We start from the raw sequence: 19,861 nt of genomic DNA on the forward strand, positions 1-19,861 counted from the left end.
AGGTGGAGGTTGCAGTGAGCCGAGATCGTGCCACTGCACTTTAGCCCAGGCGACACAGCAATATTCTGTCTTCAAAAAAAAAAAATCCATCACCACCACCACCACCAAATAAAACCCAAACAAACAAGCCAAAACACAGCCACAACAAAAAAGTTCACTGGGCACAGTGGCTTATGTCTGTAATCTCAGCACTTTGGGAGGCCAAGGTGGGAGAATCGCTTGAGCCCAGGTGTTCGAGACTGGACTGGACAACATGGCAAGACCCTGTCTCAAAAAAAAAAAAAAAAAAAAAAAGTATGTATCCTCTGGTTGATCAGACAAGATTATATTCAGGTTAAACTTAAGTGGGTTACTTTACTGTGGTTCAATAAGAATATTCTAAGGAGATACACACTCAAGTATTTAGGAGTAAATGGCCATAACGTCTGCAAGGTATTGGGAATTCTTTCTAAAAAGTGTACATATACAGAGAGAAGGGAGATAAGAAACACGCATGCAAATCATAAATAGGGCGGAATGTTGAAACAGGTGATCTGGGCAAAGGGCGTGCAGGTGTTCTTTACACTATTTTTTTTTTTTTTTTTTTTTTGAGATGGAGTCTCGCTCTGTCACCCAGGCTCGCACCTATAATCCCAGCACTTTGGGAGGCCGAGACAGGTGGATCACTTGAGGTCAGGAGTTTGAGACCTGCCTGACCAACATGGTGAAGCCCTGTTTCTTCTAAAAAAATACAAAATTAGCTGGGCATGGTGGTGTACACCTGTAACACCCAGCTACTTGGGAGGCTGAGGCAGGAGAATTGCTTGAACCCCGGAGGTACAGGTTGCAGTGAGCCGAGACTGCACCATTGCACTCTAGCCTGGGCAACAAGGGTAAAACTCTGTCTCAAAAAACAAAAAAAAACCAACAAAAAAACAAAGTACTTGTCCCCCAGGGTCCAGGCTGAGACAGAGGGGATTACTGGAACATAGGGCAGATCCCAGAAGCGGCTGGGAAGAGGCAGGTGAGCAGGTCAGCTGTCCTAGGTTCAAGTGAACACCCCTGGATCTCATAACGGTTGCCCCATATCCAGTCCTCACTTTGCCTTTTTATTTTACTTATTTTTTTTTAGACAGAGTCTCACTCTGTCACCCAGGCTGGAGTGCAGTGGCTGATCTCGGCTCACTGCAACCCTCACCTCCTGGGTTCAAGCGATTCTCCTGCCTCAGCCACCCGAGTAGCTGAGATTACAGGCGCCTGCCACCATACCCACTAATTTTTTGTATTTTTAGTAGAAATGGGGTTTCACCATGTTGGCCAGGCTGGTCTGGAACTCCTGACCTCAGGTGATCCGCCCGCCTCAGCCTCCCAAAGTGCTTGGATTACAGGTGTGAGCCACCGTGCCCAGCTTTGCTTTGCTTTTTTGCAATAGAACACACCCCTCCAACCCTGCCTCTCCAGAGCGGCCATGGGCTGTCCAGTCGAAGACTACATTTCCCAGTGTGCACTGCCAGCATGGCCACGTGACTAAGTTCTCCCTCCAGGAATGAGAGTGATCATGAGGTGTACAGCTACTGGGACATCCCCCCACCCTCTTCCCCGTCACAATGGCTGGAACGTGGATGTAGTGGGGGAGCCAACCACAAGGATGGGGACAACACTGGGCTCCCCAACAACCTTCCAGGGCAAAGCTGTCTGCCAATCCTGTGCACTTGCCTATCTTCCAAAGCGTTACGTGGAGAAATCAATTTGTGTCTTTCTTGGGCCACTGTGTTTTGGGGGCTCCTTGGTACAACAGCTTAGACCTCAAATAAGCACGGAAAAATTCTGAACTGACGGAGTATATGTTAGAAATGTTCAGGGCGGTTCATGACAGACACTCAGCATTAGAAAGGGGCCAGCTACTGACAGACATGCAGCACGGATGGATCTTGAAAGCAGGCTGTGCAGAAGCCAGACACAAAGCACACATTGGGGATCGAGGAGTGACTGGTTATGGAGTATGGGGTTTTCTCCAGGGGTGATGAAATGTTTTGAAATTAGACAGAAGTAATGGTTGTACAACACTGTCAATGTACCAACCGAATTCTTTACTTTATTATTACTTTCTCTCTTTATTGAGACAAGGTCTCACTCTGTCGCCCAGGCTAGAGTGCAGTGGCATGATCTCAGCTCACTGCAGCCTTGACCTCCCGGGCTCAGGCGATCCTCCTGCCTTGGCCTCCTCAGTAGTTAGGAAGACAGGTGCGTGCTACATGCCTGGTCAATTGTTTTTTGGTAAAGACGGGTTTTGCCATGTTGCTCAGGCTGGTCTGAAACTCCTGGGCTCAAGTGATCTGCTCGCCTCGGCCTCCCCAAAGTGCTGGGATTACAGGCATGAGCCACCGCGCCCAGCCATTGTTTGCTTTAAAATGGCTAATTTTACCTCCGTAAACGTACTTATTGTATGATACCATTTAGACAAAGTAGAATAAAGTGATCTACAGCGCTAGAAATCAGACTAGTGGCTGCTCCTAGAGTAGGAGAGACTAGGAAGGGTATGAGGGGTTTTCTGGGGTGATAAACCACACTACACAGCCAACTGTACACTGGAGACCTGGGCATGGCATGCCATGTAAATGACACCTCAATTACAAACATAAAAGTTTGGAGGCCACAATTCCACATCTAGGGACGTACACTGTAGATATATTATCACATAAGAAAAACTGCATTTGTAAGGTTATTTCCGGAAGCATCGTTTGAAATCCCCAAAGACTGGAAACCACCTAACTGTCCTCACCCAGGGGTCTATTTAAATAAGTTATGTTAAGTCCGTTCAATGGAATACTATGCAACTGTGTAAATGAACGAGGAAGCTCTTTGTGTACTGATAGGGAAGTCTCTCAAAGAGGCATTGTTCAGCAGATAAAGCAAGATGCACAGTGGTGCACTCAGAATTTTTTCTTTTGTGTTGAAAAAAATGTCTAAGAAAACGTTTACCCTGATTCTAGTCATTAAGAAACAAATGGCCTGGGCGCAGGGGCTCACGCCTGTAATCCCAGCATTTTGGGAGGCCAAGGCGGGTGGATCACTTGAGATTAGCAGTTCCAGACCAGCCTGACCAACATGGTGAAACCCTGTCTCTACTAAAATACAAAAATTAGCTGGCCATGGTGGTGGGCGCCTGTAATACCAGCTACTCCAGAGGCTGAGGCAGGAGAATTACTTGAACCTGGGAGGCAGAGGTTGCAATGAGCTGAGATCATGCCCCTGTGCTCCAGCCTGGGTGACAGAGCAAAACTCTGTCTCAAAACAAAACAAGAAAAAGAAACAAACGAACCCAAAGTGAAGGGTGACAACAGTGGTCTGAAATCTTTAAAACTGCCGATGTCATGAAAAAGTAAGTTGCCTAGGCTAGGGGGCTCACATCTGTAATCCCAACATTTTGCGAGGCTGAGGTGGGAGGATCACTTGAGGCCGGGAGTTAGAAACTAGCCTAGGCAACATGGTGAGACCCAATTTCTACAAAAAATTAAAAATTACTTAAGCATGGTGGTGTATACCTATAGTCCCAGCTGCTCGGGGGGCTAAGGTGGGAGGATCACTTGAGACTGGGAGGTGAAGGCTGCAGTGAGCCATGATTGCCCCACTGCAATACAGCCTGGGCAAGAGAGCGAGACATGTCTCAAAAAATGAAACAGTTGCCATGACAATGTGTGTTATCCTAAGTCAGAACTTGGATTAAAAAAAATAAAATTATGGGCCAGGCGTGGTGGCTCATGCCTGTAACCCCAGCACTTTGGGAGACCGAGGCGGGCGGATCACCTGAGGTCTGGAGATTAAGACTAGACTGACCAATGTGGTGAAAACCCCGTCTCTACTAAAAGAATACAAAAATTAGCTGGGCGTGGTGGTGGGTGCCTGTAATACCAGCTACTCGGGAGGCTGAGGCAGGAGAATTGCTTGAACCTGGGAGGTGGACGTTGCAATGAGAAAAGATTGTGCCATTGCACTTCAACCTGGGCGACAAGAGTGGGGGAAAAAAAAAATGAAATTATTGGCCAGGCACAGTGGCTCACGCCAGTAATCCTACCCCTCTGGGAGGCTGAGGTGGGTGGATCACCTGGGGTCAGGAGTTTGAGACCAGCCTGGTCAACACAGTGAAACCGTCTCTACTAAAAATACAAAAATTAGCCGGGCATTGTGGCAGGCACCTGTAATCCCACCTACTCAGGAGGCTGAGGTAGGAGAATAGCTTGAACCCAGGAGCCAGACGTTGCAGTGAGCCTTGAACCCAGGAGGTAGAGATTACAGTGAGCCAAGATCGTACCACTGCACTCCAGCCTGGGTGACAGTGAGACTCTGTCTCAAAAACCCAGGCTGAACATGGTGGCTCGCGCCTATAATCCCAGCCCTTTGGGAGTCCGAGGCGGGTGGATCACCTGAGGTCAGGAGTTTGAGACCAGCCTGGCCAAAATGAAACCCCGTCTCTACTAAAAATACAAAAAAATTAGCCAGGCATAGTGGCGCATGCCTGTGATTCCAGCTACTCGGTAGGCTGAGGCAGGAGAATGGCTTGAACCCGGGAGGCAGAGGTTGCAGTGAGTTGAAATAGCGCCACTGCACTCCAATCTGGGTGACAGAACGAGACTCAGTCTCAGAAAAAAAAAAAGAAAGAAATTATTAATAGCTTTGAAGAATATTACAGGGAGATATGACAGATCTAAATAAGGACTGTCTGTTCGATAACGTCACTGTCTCATGTTAAACTGCATGACGATGACAATGACACTGTAGTTCTGTAGGCGGACATCCCTGTTCTTAAGAGCCGACTGCTGGAGGCCAGGCACGGTGGCTCACGGCTGTAATCCCAGGACATTTGGAGGCCGAGGCAGGGGGATCGCTTGAGCCCAGGAGTTTGAGATCCGCCTAGGCAACATGGTGAAACCCTGTCTCTATAAAACGATACAAAATTTAGCAGGGTGTGGTGGCAAACACCTTTAGTCCCAGCTACTCAGGAGGCTGAGGATCAGCTGAGTATGGGGAGTTTGAGGCTGCAGTGAGCCATGACCACTCCACTGTACTACAACCTGCATGATAAGAGTAAACTCCTGTACAAAAAAAAAAAAGAGTTAGGCTGGGTGCAGTGACTCACACCTGTAATCCCAGCACTCTGGGAGACAGAGGAAGGTGGATCATGAGGTCAGGAGTTCAAGACCAGCCTGGCAAAGACAGTGAAACCCCGCCTCTACTAAAAATACAAAAATTAGCCAGGTGTGGTGGCAGGTGCCTGTAATCCCAGCTACTCAGGAAGCTGAGGTAGGAGAATCGCTTGAACCCGGGAGGCGGAGGTTGCAGTGAGCCAAGATTGTGCCACTGTACTCCAGCCTGAGCGACAGAGCAAGACTCTGTCTCAAAAACAAAACAAAACAAAACAAAACAAAACAAAACAAAACAGGAGTTAACTGCTGGAGTATCATGATGACCACAACTTTCAAATAGTTCAGCCACAAAAAAGACAAAAGGTACAGGTATATGTGTGTGCTTGGATAAAGCAAATGAGGTATCATGCCAACAGCCAGTAAATCGAGGCAAAGGGCGTGGCTGTTCACTGTACTCAATATGTACGTTCTCTGCAGGTTTGAGACTTTTCAAAATATTAAGGGGGAAATACATAAAATGAAAATAGTAACAATTTTACAAGGTGGACAGAAGAGTATGTATAAATCTTTTTGCTTTTAATGCAGGGAGTATGTAGAAATCTTTTTTATTTTAATGCTGAGCATATGTATAAATCTATTTGCTTTTAATGCATCATTCTACAAGGACAGCTAAGAAACTGGTTTCCTGGGGGACAGGGTAGAAGAAGACTTATTTGCTAACTGCTTTATTGAGCTATAATTCACATACTATACAATTCATCCATTTAAAGTATATATAGTTCAATGGTATTTAGTATGTTCAGAGTTAGGCAACCATCACCACAGTCAATTTTAGAACTCTTTCATCACCCCAAAAAGCCTACATCCTTTAGCTCTCTCCCCGCATTCAGCTCGTCCGCCCCCACCCCTGGCAGCCACTCATCTTATTTTCTGTCTCCATGGATCTGCCTATTCTGGGCATTTCCTATAAACGGGATCTTGGAATACGCGGCCTCTTGCGTCTGGCTGCTTTCTCTGAATGTGTTCGTCGTTCATGTGTGTGGCGGCCTGTCATCGGCGCCGCGCTGCTTTTTTGCTGAGTACTTTTCCGCTGTGTGGCGAGGACACGTTTGCAGTATCCGTTCATCGGTGGATGGACATTAGGGTGCTTCCACCGTTTGCCAGTGGTGCAACCGTGAGTGTGTGCAGGAGGTTTGGTGTGAGGAGGACTTTAGCTGACTCTGCGTTTGCGCTCTTTGAGTGACAGCCACATACATGTGTGACATAGGAAGAAGCAAGTGTAGTTAGTGGCTCTGGCTCCAGTTGTGCAAGTAGCTGGAGAGACAGGGAGTGATGACCTGTGGGGAGAGACCCTCGTGGGACAGACGAAGCGCAGGGGCTTGTGGGAGCCCAGAGTCACTGCCAGAGCTGGAGGAGGAAGGAAGGAGCAGACTGGCTGCCCTTGGTCAGTTGGCTGTGGCTACGGGGGTGCTGTGGGAGGGACGGTGTCAGCAGGGGCAAAACCTGGGCTCTTGTTAGTACACGGTGGAGGCAGAGCAGCATTAGGAAGGAAAGGCCCCTGTGTCCCCTCTCATCAGCCCTGGCACAGGATGAGAGCTTGGCAAACATTGTCCTCTGTACCTCTCACGGCCCTTTGGTAGCAAGCACTTAACAGAGATTCAGCAGTCAAATGACACCACGCGCTCACTGCAGGCCAGACACCGGTTTTCTCAGTGAGTGAGACACTCATTTCTTCAATGACCTCATCCAATCTCGCCCAATCTCACAGCTTTATTTTGTTTTTTTGGGGGGGAACAGGATCTTGCTCTGTTGCCCAAGCTGGAGTGCAGTGGCACATACATGGCTCACTGCAGCTTTGATCTCCTAGGCTCAAGTGATCCATCCACTTTAGCCTCCCAAGTAACTGCAACCAGAGGCATGCACCAGCCGCCATGCCTTGCTAATGTTTTAATTTTTGTAGAGACGGGATTTCACTATGTTGGCCAGATTGGTCTCAAACTCCTGGGCTCAAATGATCTCCCACCTCAGCCTCCCAAAGTGCTGTGATTACAGGTGTGAGCCACTGCACCCGGCCTCCAATCTCACAGTTTTTTTTTGTTTGTTTTGTTCTGTTTTTGAGACGGAGTCTCGCTCTGTTGCCAGGCTGGAGTGCAGTGGCGCAATCTCGGCTCACTGCAACCTCCGCCTCCTGGACTCAAGCGATTCTCCTGCCTCAGTCTCGCAGGTAGCTGGGATTACAAGCACCCACCACCATGTCCAGCTAGTTTTGTATTTTTAGTAGAGGTTTCACCATGTTTGCCAGCTGGTCTCAAACTCCTCACCTCAAGTGATCCGTCTGCCTCGGCCTCCCAAAGTGCTGGGATAACAGGCATGAGCCACCATGGTTACCATGACCTGGTTAGTTATCTTGTGTCCAGTGAGTCCTGGTAGTAGAACGGGGGCTCCAGGAGAGCAGGGGCATCATCTTTTGTTTCCTGCTCTATCCTGTGCTCCAGGAATGGGGGGGTGCTCAGAAAACATTTTTTGAACGATAAAAGAATAAAGGAACTCAAAGAATCCTCACAAAACCCTCTGAGGTAGGTGCTGCTACGACCTCATTTTACAAAGGCTGGAACTGAGGTCCAGAGACGTGAAGCTACCTGCCCAAGATGGCACAGCTAGCCCAGTGGGGCACGGCCAGGGTTCAAACTCAGGCAGGCTGGCTCCAGAGCCCCACTGCTAAATCTGTGTGCCAGGCCTGTGCCAGGGGAGATACAGTGGTGACCTCCCCTGGGAGACAACTTTGAAGGTGGATTTGTTTGCTTGTTCACCACTGCGTCCTGGCTCACACACATCGGCTGAGGGAATGATTAAATAATTGCAAAGGCAACTATTCATTTTTGCTCCACCTGAAAACACCTCCACTTTTTTATTTTGAGACAAGATCTCACTGTATTGCCCAGCCTAAAGTGCAGTGGCATGATCACATCTCACAGCAGCCTTGAACTCCAGGGCTCAAGCAATCCTCCCACCTCATCCTCCTGGGCAGCTGGGACCACAGGCATGTGCCACCACACCAGGCTAGTTTTTGTATATATATATATTTTTGATATGGAGTCTCGCTCTGTTCACCCAGGCTAGAGTGCAGTGGCGCGATCTCGGCTCACTGCCAGCTCTGCCTCCCAGGTTCACGCCATTCTCCTGCCTCAGCCTCCCAAGTAAGTGGGACTACAGGCGCCCGCCACCACGTCTGGCCAACTTTTTGCATTTTTAGTAGAGACCAGGTTTCACCATGTTCGCCAGGATGGTCTTGATATCTCCTGACCTCATGATCTGCCCGCCTCGGCCTCCCAAAGTGCTGGGATTACAGGCGTGAGCCACCGCGCCCGGCCTAGTTTTTGTATTTTTTGTAGAGACAGGGTCTTGCTATGTTGCCCAGGCTCACCTCCACACTTTTGGTCTTGTCCTTCCCCTAGGCCTCTGTGACTGCTGCCTCTGGACTGCCTGGGTGTATGTCTTCCTCCCTTACCAGCCAGGGACCTCTGGATGGCAGAGCAAGGACTGACTCTCCTCTGGGATCTTAGCATCACCCAGCATAGGACTGAGCCCCCAGGAGGCCTCAGGCAGTGTTCACTGCATGAAACTCCACTGCATCCGGAGACTCAGCTCAGGCTTAGCTCCTCCAAGCTGACCAGCTGCTCTTCAGGGTCCCCACAACGCCTTGTGCCACTTCCATTATTGCATGTGTGCATGCAGAGCTGGGATCCTTTCAGCCTGTGAGCTCCTCGAGCAAAGGAGTCAGCGTCTTGCCCAAGCCGGGGTCTTCGGCATCACTCTGCACAGTATCCGGTTACTTAAAGACATGTGAGTTTAGACTGGGTGTGGTGGCTCACGCCTGTAATCCCAGCACTTTGGGAGGCTGAGGTGGGCGGATCACTTGAGGTCAGGGATTTGAGACCAGCCTGGGCAACATGGCAAAACCCTGTCTCTACTAAAAATACAAAAATTAGCTGGGCATGGTGGCGCACACCTGTAATTCCAGCTACTCGGGAGGATGAGGCATGAGAATCGCTTGAACCCGGGAGGTGGAGGTTACAGTGAGCCGAGATCACACCACTGCACTCCAGCCTGGGTGACAAAGCAAGACTCTGTCTCAAAAACCAAAAAAAAAGACATGTGAGTTGAAACTCCCTGTGAGTATCAACCACTCTGGTGAGTCTTCCCTGAGCACACAGGTTCTTCTCCTGGCTCCCAAAGACTATCACTGCTCCACCATAGCTCAGCACACTCTGGACTGAGATCTCCTGTCCTTCCCCAACCAAACTGGATGATCACTGGCTCCCCAGTGCTCAGCAGAGGGCCTGTCCAAAAAGCAGCTGTCAGAAACCCATAAGAGAGGGAAGAGCATTTCAGAGGAGTGAAGGAACCTCTCTAGGGGGAACAGAGACCTGTGGGGGGAAGTGCAGGAAAGAGGAGAGGCGGCCGGGTGCAGTGGCTCATGCCTGTAATCCCAGCACTTTGGGAGGCCGGCGTGAGCGGATCACCTGAGGTCAGGAGTTCGAGACCAGCCTGGCCAACATGGCGAAACCTCATCTCTACTAAAAATACAAAAAATGAGCGGGGTGTGGCAGCAGGCGCTCGTAATTCCAGCTATTCAAGGGGCTGAGGCACGAGAATCGCTTGAACCCGGGAGGAGGAGGTTGCAATGAGCTGAGTTCGCACCACTGCATTCCAGCCTGGGTGACAGAGCAAGACTCTGTCTAAAAAAAAAAAAAAAAAAAGGGCCGGGCGCGGTGGCTCAAGCCTGTAATCCCAGCACTTTGGGAGGCCAAGATGGGCGGATCACGAGGTCAGGAGATCGAGACCATCCTGGCTAACCTGGTGAAACCCCATCTCTACTAAAAAACACAAAAAACTAGCCGGGCGAGGTGGCAGGCGCCTGTACTCCCAGCTACTCGGGAGGCTGAGGCAGGAGAATGGCATAAACCCGGGAGGCGGAGCTTGCAGTGAGCTGAGATCCGGCCACTGCACTCCAGCCTGGGCGACAGAGCGAGACTCCGAATCAAAAAAAAAAAAAAAAAAAAAAAGGAGAGAGAGCGGCAACAAGTTCCTTGAGTGGAAGGGCTGAGGCGAGGCACTGACATCGCCCTGCCCACTCCTAGTTCCTCTCTAAACCCTGCCTACTCACTCCCCCACTAAGCTCTGCCTTCAGAGCGGCAACTCCAACCTGCTTCTCTCCCTTAGCCTTCCCCATCCAGACTGCTGCTCAAACCTCAAACCCAAGAGTCATCCTGGACTCTTCCCCTGGCTCCCACACCCAGTCCATCAGCCAGTCCCCGTGGCTCCACCCACAAAGGTAATCTGAGCCTGATTCCCTCTGCCTGCTGGACTCTCTCCGTCCTAACAGATCTCCCTCCTTCCATTCTTATTCCTGCTACAATCCAATTTCCACTCAGTGGTGAGTTTTTCAAAATACGGGGCGAATCGTGTTGTTTCCACGCTCAAACCCTCCCACGGCTCCCCGCTGAACCTAGAATAAAGGAGAAATTCCATACCAAGGTTTACAAGGCCCTATAGGATCTAGCTCCCCATCATGACTCCGACTTCATCTGTATTACTCTCGTCCCCTCGGCTCCTCGGCTCCTGCTACAAATACGCCGAGCTCCTTCCACCTCAGAGCCTTTGCACTTGAGGGTCCCAGAGCGGCCGATTCTGGACCACTCCAGCTAAAGCAGCAGGCTCCTCGCTCATTATTACCATGTTACCTTGCATTAGTTCCCTTCTGAGAGCATCTCACAGCCCCAGAGCAGGGCTTTACTGGTGCTACTATTAAAACTCATCACTTGTCTACCATCTGTCTTCCCAAGGCAGGGACTTCTCTGACTTGTTCTTGCTTCCAGAATAGTGCCTGGCACAGAGTACTCAAACACTCAGTGAATCCAGGATGACACCAAGCCAGCACGTGCACCACCCAGTGCCCCCCGCTTCTCCCGGGCCACTTCCTGCCGCACGGTGCCCGGCGCATGCGCCCCCTGCCCGCCGAGGAACTCCACCCCCACCCCGGCCTTTTCCTGTGCGTCCCCGCGCCCTCCCCCAGGAAACCCCTGGCCGCTGCCCCCTCCTGTGCGCCCCCGGGCCAAAGGGTGCCCTCGCAACCCTCTCTCAGGTCTATGTGCCTGGCTGGTCAAGCCCCGTTCCCTACCAGGCCCAGTGCCCTGAACTCCCCTTTTCCCCTCTACTCACCCGCTTCAAACAGCGTTTCCCGCCACAGGCTACGCCGCCGTGACCCCTGACTCCCGCGCGCGCAAGCCCAGAGCCGCGGGGCGCCGAGACGGGCCACACCCCCGCCTGCCCAAGTGCGGGCGAGGCCACGCCCAACCAGGCGGCGGACCACGCCCCGCTCGTCGACTGCAAGGCAGGCCCCGCCCCCTCCCTCAGCTTGCAAAGTGGCCTCGCCCACTTGCTGAAAAATTCCCTTAACTCCACCTCCCCATGACGTGTCGGCCAGAAGCCACGCCCCTCCGTGCAGCATCTTTCACGACCTCGCGCAGTCTGTGCGCGCCGCGGCTGTGTTCTCTCTCCTTCCACCCTCGGGTGTTGCGCGCGCATCCTCCGCGTCCCCCGCCCGCTTCTCGCCTGGGGCCGCGTAAGGAGGCCTGCCCCGTCGCTGCCCAGCAGCCAACCGGTGACCTAACGCCCGAGATCCCCGCAGAGGCTGGCCGATAAGTGGTGGAGTCCTGGCTTGATCTGTTCTCCGTCCTGGCCTCAGTTTCCCCACATGTAAACTAGATTCAACAACGCATGATGGGGACACGTGTGGGGCTCCTGGTACACTACTCTTGGGATAAGGTGATCGTTTTTTACTACTCTCACTTCCGCTGTCCCCTGCCCCAAATAAATGTACCTTTAAGTTGCATCCCTCCATGCAACCCCCCCATTTGCCCTAGATTGGAATTGCTCATTCAGCTCCTTTAGGGCTGGCACACGGGCAAAAGGAATTGGAGGAACTTCGTCGCTTGCTCACTCCGAACTCGCAGTGTCCCTCACCTTTCAAACTTTGCACGTGCTGTTCCCTCAACTTGGAGGCCCAGCCCCTGGGCTCTTGTTTTAGGTCCCAGCGATTGCCTCTGTTGTGACATCTTGCCTGACTTCCTCTAGCCCCACCACAGTGCCACCCTCATTAAAGTCCCTATCCCGAGTCTTGGTAAGAGGGTGGTTATCTCGTTCACGGATGTTTCCAGTGCCTAGAATTGTGCCTGACTAGTAAATGCTCCCGAAACATTTGCTGGGTGAATGTCTCCATCTCTAGAATGGCCAACCCAGTGCCTGGCCCACAAGAGGCCTCAGAAAACACTCGTTATTGGGACGAAAGTCCAGTTCCCCTCATCCACTTAAGTCCTGTTTATCCTTCAAGGGCGAGTTCTGATTCACCTTGCCCAGGGAGGTGACCCTGAGGCTGTCAGGCCCCTGTTCTGAACTTTCACAGCAGGCGACACACCACCCAGCCAGCACTGGGACCCTATGTGCCACCCCTCCCACCAGCCTGGGGAGGCCCAGTCCCACATGCTCAATCAGGTTCAGGGACCCGGTGTCACTGAGGTCCCTAGAAGCCCACGCCCTCTCCATCTTGCACTCCAGCTCTGGGCTGGATTGTATTCATAATTTTATTTTCCTGTTTTTGTTTTTAGTTTTTATTAAATAAAAGGAGCAGAGGAAGAGGAAGGCCCCTGGTCTCCCGGCCTATGGGGAGAGCCATGGGTCCTCCCCTCCCTCTGTTCAAGGTGCACTGCGTGCTGGGCTTGAGGTGTAAGCTGGGGAGGGAGGGCAGCCGGGAAGGGTCAGCGGTCGGGACCTGTAACCCTTTCACCCCTTCTGGAAGACTTGGTGGGCAGGGAGGGAGCCTCCTGGACCCGGACTGGGGCTCATCCCAAGGGCTGAGGGCTGGGAGGTCTACAGGCTCAGCCCAGGGCCCCTTCCACCCGAGGAGAAAGGGGTGCCGGCGTCTATCTGTTGGAGGGTGGCCGGCCCCTCACTCGTGGACGTCCCAGATCTCCGACAGCAGAGGCGGTAGCTTCTTGTCCTGTAGCCGCAGGGCGAAGACCTGCTCCGAGTGCACGGAGCTCAGCGTGCGCAGGCTCACCAGCTTCATGAGCATGCGCGGGAAGCGCAGCTGGTCCTGAGGGAGGAGGTAGGTGGGCACTGAGTTCCTGCCCGGCCAGGCTCTGGGCGGCCCATCCCAACAGAAAGGAGGGACCATCCCCGGTCAGGCGTGGGAGCCAGCGTGGGGCCCGACCCTGTGCTTGGACTAGACCTGGCTCATAGTCCAGCAGGGTGGGGCCTGAGGAAAGACTGCCAGAGGGAGCGGCAGCCAGGCAGAGCCCGGCCTGGACGGACCAAGTGGGCCGCGGGACGTAGTTGGCTCTGCGCAGAGGCGCTGCGGGGCCCTACCTGCGGCCGCTTGATGCGCGTGTAGGACAGCAGCGCCTCCACGTAGGGCTGCTGCAGCGCCTCCACGCGGCCCGGCTCCTGTACGTTGGGCCGGTCGGCCGAGAAGATGTTGATGGCGATGAGCAGGGCGTACTCAGCGTCGTCCAGGCCCAGCCGCCGCATGGCCCGCGAGAACTCGAAGATGGGGTTGATGAACTCCACCTGCAGGCCTGCGGGGCGGGAGGCAGCACGTGACTCCCTCAGCCTGAAACCGGGCCCCACAGCCTCGCCCCTGGCGCCACCCACAGTCACTGGGGCCGGGAACACAGCAGTAATCACAGCGTTCTTGTCATTTCTGTCCACCTGTGCCCCGTGCCCATGAGAGTGCTGGCACGTAGCAGGTGTGCCACACATCCCGCCCAGTGAGGGAATGAATAATGAGGGTGCATGTTTCCTCAGTATTTTCTATTATCCTGTCACCACCCTCCCTTCCCACCTGGTGGTGGTTGCAGCTTCCCCGGGTCCTATCCTTGTCCCCTTCAGGAAGGCAAAGGGAAGCTTTTAAAACCATCGTGTCGGTCCCTGCGCTGGCTTCCACCGCTCAGGTAAAGCCCAAACTCATTCCCACGACTGATTTGTTCGTTCATTCATGGAACATCACCGAGTACCTGCCATGTGCCGGGCCCCAGCACTTACATTTGAGGGTCTAGGGTACAGGTCATAGACAAACACATTAGGAAGAGGCCCAGCCAGTCAGAAGACTGTGAGTTCTATGGAACCAGGCAGTGCAGAGAAGGGCGAAGGGCCCTGCTGAGCCATGGTTCTATTTTACACAAGGCGGGCAGGGAAGGCCATGCTGTGGGTGACGCTGGAGCAGTGACCAACCCGAAGGAGGTGAGGGATTGTGAGGGTGACCAACTGTCTGCTGTTCCCAGGACTTGGGACAGGGGGCTACCCAGGCCATGGGACTTTCAGTGTTAAAACTGTGAAGGTTCTGGGCAAACTAGGCCCAGTTGGTCCCCCTAGTTCTGGGCAAAGGAAACTCCCAAGTACAGCATGCCAGGCGGGTGCCAGTAAGAGGCCAGAGTGACTGAAGGAGGGGGAGAGGGTGGAAGCTGAGGGCAGAGAGTGAGCGAGGCCAGGTCCTAGAGGGCTTTGTGGGCCAGAGAGGACTCCAGCTCTTCTCCCAGTGAGACAGGAGCTGTGGAGGGTTCTGAGTGTAGGAGGGATGTGGGCGGCCTCAAGTGCTGACAGACCCTTCTGCCTGCCCTGTGAGCAGCTCCATCAGGCGGGGGTGGAGGCAGGGGCCCCTCAAGGGGACTCTGGCAGTGTTCCAGGGTGGTGGCAGAGGAGGGGCTGGGAAGGGGTAGGGTGGGATTCCCGACCTCTCCACCCCGTCTCCTTGTGCTCCAGCTGCCTGGGCCTCCCTGTAGTTCCTCCAAACCACTGGCTCTCCCCGACCTAAGGGCCTTTGCAATCGCCGGTCCCCCCTGCCAGAAACGCTTCCACAAAGCCCTGCCCTGCTAAGCTCATACTAAAAGGGTTACTGGGACCGTCTTGGGTGGTGAAAGGGCCAGGGTAAAAGGAAGGGGAGAGGGTGGGGCTCAGACAGATGTCGGGAAATGCAGAGAGGTCCCACACAGATTACAGGACGATGAGGAATCGAGGCCCTGGTGTATGCTCTGCAGCACTAGCAACGCGCCTCCCACCCTCTTCCTAGGCAGTGCCTCTTACTGCCCAGGCCTTCTTCCAGAAGCCCACCCGCCCAGGTGACACACCCAGGTCAGTGCTCTCAGAGGGCAGGAAGCAGTGCTCCTGGACAGTAGGGGAGACTGCCCGCTTCACAATGGACCGAGCTCCAAGCTGCCTCCCTTGGGTGAGACCAGGTTTTGGGGTGGGGGGATGCTTTCCCTAGTGCCCACCAAGACGCCTGATATGGTAACAGGGCCCTTCTGTCTCAACTTCCACTGCAACCCACTGTACAGAGTCAGCACACAATACATGCTTTTTTTTTTTGAGACGGGGTCTCGCTCTGTTGCCCAGGCTACAGTACAGTGGCGCGATCTCGGCTCACTGCAACCTCTGCCTCCTGGGTTCAAGCCATTCTCTTGCCTCAGCTTCCCAAGTAGCTGGCACTACAGGTGTCCGCCCCCACACCTGGCTAATTTTTTGTATTTTTAGTAGAGACAGGGTTTCACTGTGTTAGCCAGGATGGTCTCGACCTCCTGACCTCATGATCCGCCCACCTCAGCCTCCCAAAGTGCTGGGATTACAGGCGTGAGTCACCGTGCTTGGCCAATACATGCTTTTTTTTGAAAAAAATAAAGACATGGTCTCTTCTGTCGCTAGGCTGGAGTGCTGTGGCACAATCACAGCTCACTGCAGCCTCAAGCAATCTTCCCTCCTCAGCCTCCTGAGTAGCTGGGCCTACAGGCACACACCACCACGCATGGCATACACACTCTTGTCTTGCTCTCACCTTGGCTCAACCCTCACCCCAGCTTTGGAGAAAAAGAAGCAGGCTCTGACAGGGATGAATTGGCCCCAGGTCTTCCAGCTAGCAGGGGGGCCAAGCCTCCCCAAAGCCTCCCCTGGGCCCTACCTGCGCGGTGGAAGTCGTCCTTGCTATAGGTGAAGTCCTTCAGGAAGGTGATACACTCTGTCTCGTGGTTGTAGCGCCTGGCTGTCTCCAACAGCATGATCTGAGGGTGGCAGTGGGAGGGGGCTCAAGCCCTGTGACCCTTCGACTGCTAGTCCCTCCCCTGCTGGCCCAAATGGGGGTCTAATCTCACCAGGAATATCCCTCATCCCCCGTTCTCTCAGCCACACCAGCGTGCAGCCATCACGTGAGACAGCCCGAGCTCCTTCTTCACTTTGGGCTTTCGCACACGTTACATCCCCCTCTCCTTAGGATACTCCTTCCCCAGGTGGGCACAAGGTATAGGAGCAGGGGGTTTGATCTGCTTTGTTCTTTGCCATATGCCAACACTTGGTATAGAGCCTAGCATACAGTAGGCGCTCAATACTTATATGTTATCCCTACTTTGATTCAAAAGCTAACTCCTCTGAAAAGCCTTTTTGGCAACTTTTCTCTAAAATAGCCTCTCTGGCCTGATCCTCAATTTTCTCAGCTTCAGACCCTTTTTCCTTTTTCTTCTTGGCTCATAGAAGACTCTATTTGCCACGAAATGTCATCCTACAAGGGCAAGGACTGGTCTTGCTTAAACTCTGCTCCCAGCATCTGTCCTGGAGCTATCTCTGGGGTTTCCTGTGGGCAGATGGACCATTACCTCGATGGTGGACGCCTTCAGGAGGGCGATCTGGTCCTCCCGGCCCAGCTGCAGGAAACCAGGCACTTGCTTGGCAAAGTCCACGATCTCCTGGACTGAGATGATGGCCAGCTCCGTGAAGTGGGCAAAGCGCTGCTGGCGGGCATCTCGGGACTGGGGGTCTGCGCCCAGGGGCCAGGGCTGGGACACAGGAGACCAGGGTCACTCCCAGGTCTTTGTGAGCCTAAGTTGGGGCGGCCACCTTGAGGCCAAGCCTGCACCCTAGGGGACCCTCCTCCCAAAGCCCCTGCCCTCTAGAGCCTCATTCTCCCACACCCTGGGCAATGGCCCAGCCGGCTCTACCCGAGTGGGACCATCACACTCAAGGTTGTGGAGGGGGCAGTACCGTGACTTTGGGCTGGTCGGAGAAGGAGCGTTTGTTGCACTGCAGCTGGGCTGCCACCAACTGCTGGATCATTAGTTCTTGAGCCGCTGTTAACTGGACACCCTCGCCTTCCCCGGAGCCCTGGCTGCCTGCCTCAGATCCACCAGGGGATGCCCCAGGCCCAGAGGCTGAGCTGCTGCTGCCCTGCGGCCCCGCGGGCGACTGCGACTGCGACTGTGACTGCTGCTGCTGCTGCTTCCGAATCTTCTTCTTCCGGATCTGTTCTTCAGAGAGGACGCCTGTAGGGGGATGCAGGCCTCAGCAGAACCCCAGGGCTGGGCCAATGGGCCAGGCCGGCACCGCCCCCTCCCACTGCACTCACACTGCTCCCTCATCCCTGCCTCCTTGCACTTGCGCAGCCGGCACTGCTGGCACTTGCGCCGCATGAAAGCGTCCATCTGGCAGGTTCCACCGCCCCGGCAGGCATAGCGCCGGGCTCCGCCACGGACCACACTGCGCCGGAAGAAGCCCTTGCAGCCTTCGCAGCTAAGCACATTGTAGTGGAAGCCGGAGGCCTTGTCCCCGCAGACGCGGCAAAGCTCGTGGCCCAGCATCTTCGGGGCTGGGCCCTTCTTTCGCTTGCGCTCTGGCTCCTCTTCAGGATCTGGGATGACTGGGATGGGTAGGCAGAGGCCATGAGAGAGCCACAGGGAGAAACGGGAACCAGAAGGATGGGCCCACAGGAGATCCCCAGGCAAAGCGCCAGAGGATGGAGGGAGAGAGGAGGTGCTGCTCACATTCAGGGAAATTGCAATTTAGAAAGATGTATATATCAAGGAGAAAGCGAGAACAAAAAGCAAAGATCAGGGGCCTCCCATTCCCATCTCCATTTCTTTTTCCCTTCCTAAACCCCTCCCCAAGCCCCCGTGTCAACTCCAGAGCCCTGTCTCTGGGTCCTGTCTCACCCCAGTCCACGCTGCAGGCTGAGCCGGCCTCATCAGTGCCTGGGACATCAGGGTCCGGACCCCCAGGCCACGGCTCTGGACCCTCCTCCTTTACAGTGGGTGAAGAAGAAGGGGCGCCAGGCTGAGGGGGGCCATTTCCTGGAAGAGGGTGGAATCCGGGAGGGGTAGTACAGTGAGCTTCTGCTAGTGTGTGATAAGGGTTGGGTGGGGAAGAGAGTCACTCACCAAGCAGGGGGGTATCCAGGGAACTTGTGGTGGGAGAGGACATGGTGGGGTCACGGAGCAGCCTGTAAAATACAGGGGATTGAGAGCCTTGTGGGGCTAAGAAGGGTTGGGTTAGGTCAGTTACAGGTCCTGACAGGGCTTCCACTTTTACTTCCATCTCTCCAGAGACCCTACTCTCAGCCACAACCCTGGTTCCTGCTGGCCTACAAACCCTCCCCATCCTTCTAACAGGACCCGCCCCCTTCTGTTCCAGGCTAGCCTTCAGCTTGGTCTTAAGCCCCGCCCCTGCTCTAGGCCCCACCCCCTCAGGTCCAATCCACCTGCTCTTTCTAGGTAGGGCCCATTCTCCTTTAATTATGCTCTGCCTTCACGGTCTCCATCCCATGTAGTTTCCCCCCAACCTCCTCTTCATAAGACTGCCTCACTTCTGCCCCAAGCATCCCAATTTCTCATTCTGACCCCACCTCCTTCTATTATGCTCCGCCTTCAACCTTCCAGGTTCAGCCCCTACAGTCCCCCATCATGGGCCTCCCAACACCTTGCCCCGCTCCATAAGCATCCCTCCCTCCAAGCCTCATCCCTACAACCTCGCTCCAGGTCCCGCCCCATCTCCTCCCATCATGCCCCGCCCCCAACCCGCCTCCTCCCTTCCCGCTGCACCCCCACAACCTCGCTCTAGGCCCCGCCACATCTCCTCCCATCATGCCCCGCCCCCAGCCCCGCCTCCTCCCTTCATGCCCCGCCCCCGCACCGCGCTTCCAGGTCCCGCCCCATCTCCTCTCATTATGCCCCGCCCCCACCTCCTCCATTCATGCTCCACCCCCGCACCTCGCTCCAGGTCCCGCCCCTCTCCGAGCACCAGCGGGGGGCGGGGCTCATGGCTGCGCGCGGGGGTCTCGTGGACGGCCTCTCGCGGAGTGAACTACTCCTGTTGCCCTGGAAACAGCCGCGGGAGGCGCGAGTTACGGAGGGGAGGAAATGGAAGGAGAGAAGGGGGCTGAGCAGAGTAAGCGGGGAGCGCCGAGAAGCCCTGGGTTCGGGGCTCCTCCCGCGTCTCCCCACTCTCGGGTGCACCTGCCTGGGTCCCCTTGCTCCGTTTCTCTTCGTCCTCCTCTTTAGCCCCTGACACACCGCCGCTACTCGAATACCCTCAAAAGTAACTTCGCCACTTCTTCCGGCAACCCCGCCCTTGCGTCACGTCCGGAAAAGAGGCGGAGCGTGAATGTTGACGAACTTCCGGCCCGCTTAGGACCAGCCGAAGCTGCTGCCCCGCACGGAAGTCGGAAACACCGGAAGTTTACCGGGTAGATCTACTGGGACTTGGCAGAAGAGTTCCGAACCCATTTCCTCGCTTCTTGGATGAGAGGGGAAACTGGGAGCCAAACCTCCAGCCCCGCGCTTTGTGGCTTTAGCTCACTGATGCGCTTCTCTGAGCCAGCGGCCAAACCCTAACTATAGCTGCTTGTCGCACATGACTGATTTAAGGCA

General features: G+C 54.4%; 2 protein-coding genes across 4 annotated transcripts in view; both read right to left on the reverse strand.

Moving 5' to 3' along the window:
- The window catches only part of LOC103235079 (transcription factor Spi-B), a 43,207-nt gene extending 31,757 nt beyond the window's left edge, over positions 1-11,450 (reverse strand). For both annotated transcript variants that reach the window (XM_007997648.3, XM_007997645.3), the window contains exon 1: positions 11,346-11,450. The gene's annotated coding sequence lies outside the window, so the exon portion shown is untranslated. The remainder of the gene's footprint in view (positions 1-11,345) is intronic.
- A 1,314-nt stretch (positions 11,451-12,764) lies between these two features.
- On the reverse strand, positions 12,765-19,597 carry NR1H2 (nuclear receptor subfamily 1 group H member 2). Of its 2 annotated transcripts, XM_007997643.3 has the most exons (10): positions 19,452-19,597; positions 19,202-19,309; positions 18,374-18,435; positions 18,149-18,286; positions 17,566-17,856; positions 17,205-17,482; positions 16,820-16,999; positions 16,132-16,231; positions 13,551-13,759; positions 12,765-13,278 (listed from the first exon to the last, which is right to left on the reverse strand). In XM_007997643.3, the coding sequence occupies exons 3-10, from the start codon at positions 18,414-18,416 to the stop codon at positions 13,132-13,134; spliced, it is 1,386 nt and encodes a 461-aa protein (XP_007995834.1). In that variant the 5' UTR covers positions 18,417-18,435; positions 19,202-19,309; positions 19,452-19,597; the 3' UTR covers positions 12,765-13,131. The 2 variants fall into 2 exon arrangements, with proteins under 2 accessions (XP_007995834.1, XP_007995835.1); XM_007997644.3 differs by lacking the exon at positions 19,452-19,597 and having other exon boundaries at positions 18,149-18,236; positions 19,202-19,277.
- Positions 19,598-19,861: the final 264 nt, after the last annotated feature.

This window comes from Chlorocebus sabaeus, chromosome 6 (genome assembly GCF_047675955.1).
Source record: "Chlorocebus sabaeus isolate Y175 chromosome 6, mChlSab1.0.hap1, whole genome shotgun sequence".
NCBI classification, from domain to species: Eukaryota; Metazoa; Chordata; class Mammalia; order Primates; family Cercopithecidae; genus Chlorocebus; species Chlorocebus sabaeus.

What these genes read in the sequence shown, in the direction of transcription:
- NR1H2 (XM_007997643.3), bottom strand. Translation starts at nt 18,416, where the DNA reads ATGTCCTCTCCCACCACAAGTTCCCTGGATACCCCCCTGCTTG. An exon ending in CCTGGATACCCCCCTGCTTG is followed by an intron (nt 18,287 to 18,373) that starts GTGAGTGACTCT and finishes ACCCTCTTCCAG; the next exon opens with GAAATGGCCCCCCTCAGCCT. An exon ending in AGCCTGCAGCGTGGACTGGG is followed by an intron (nt 17,857 to 18,148) that starts GTGAGACAGGAC and finishes TACCCATCCCAG; the next exon opens with TCATCCCAGATCCTGAAGAG.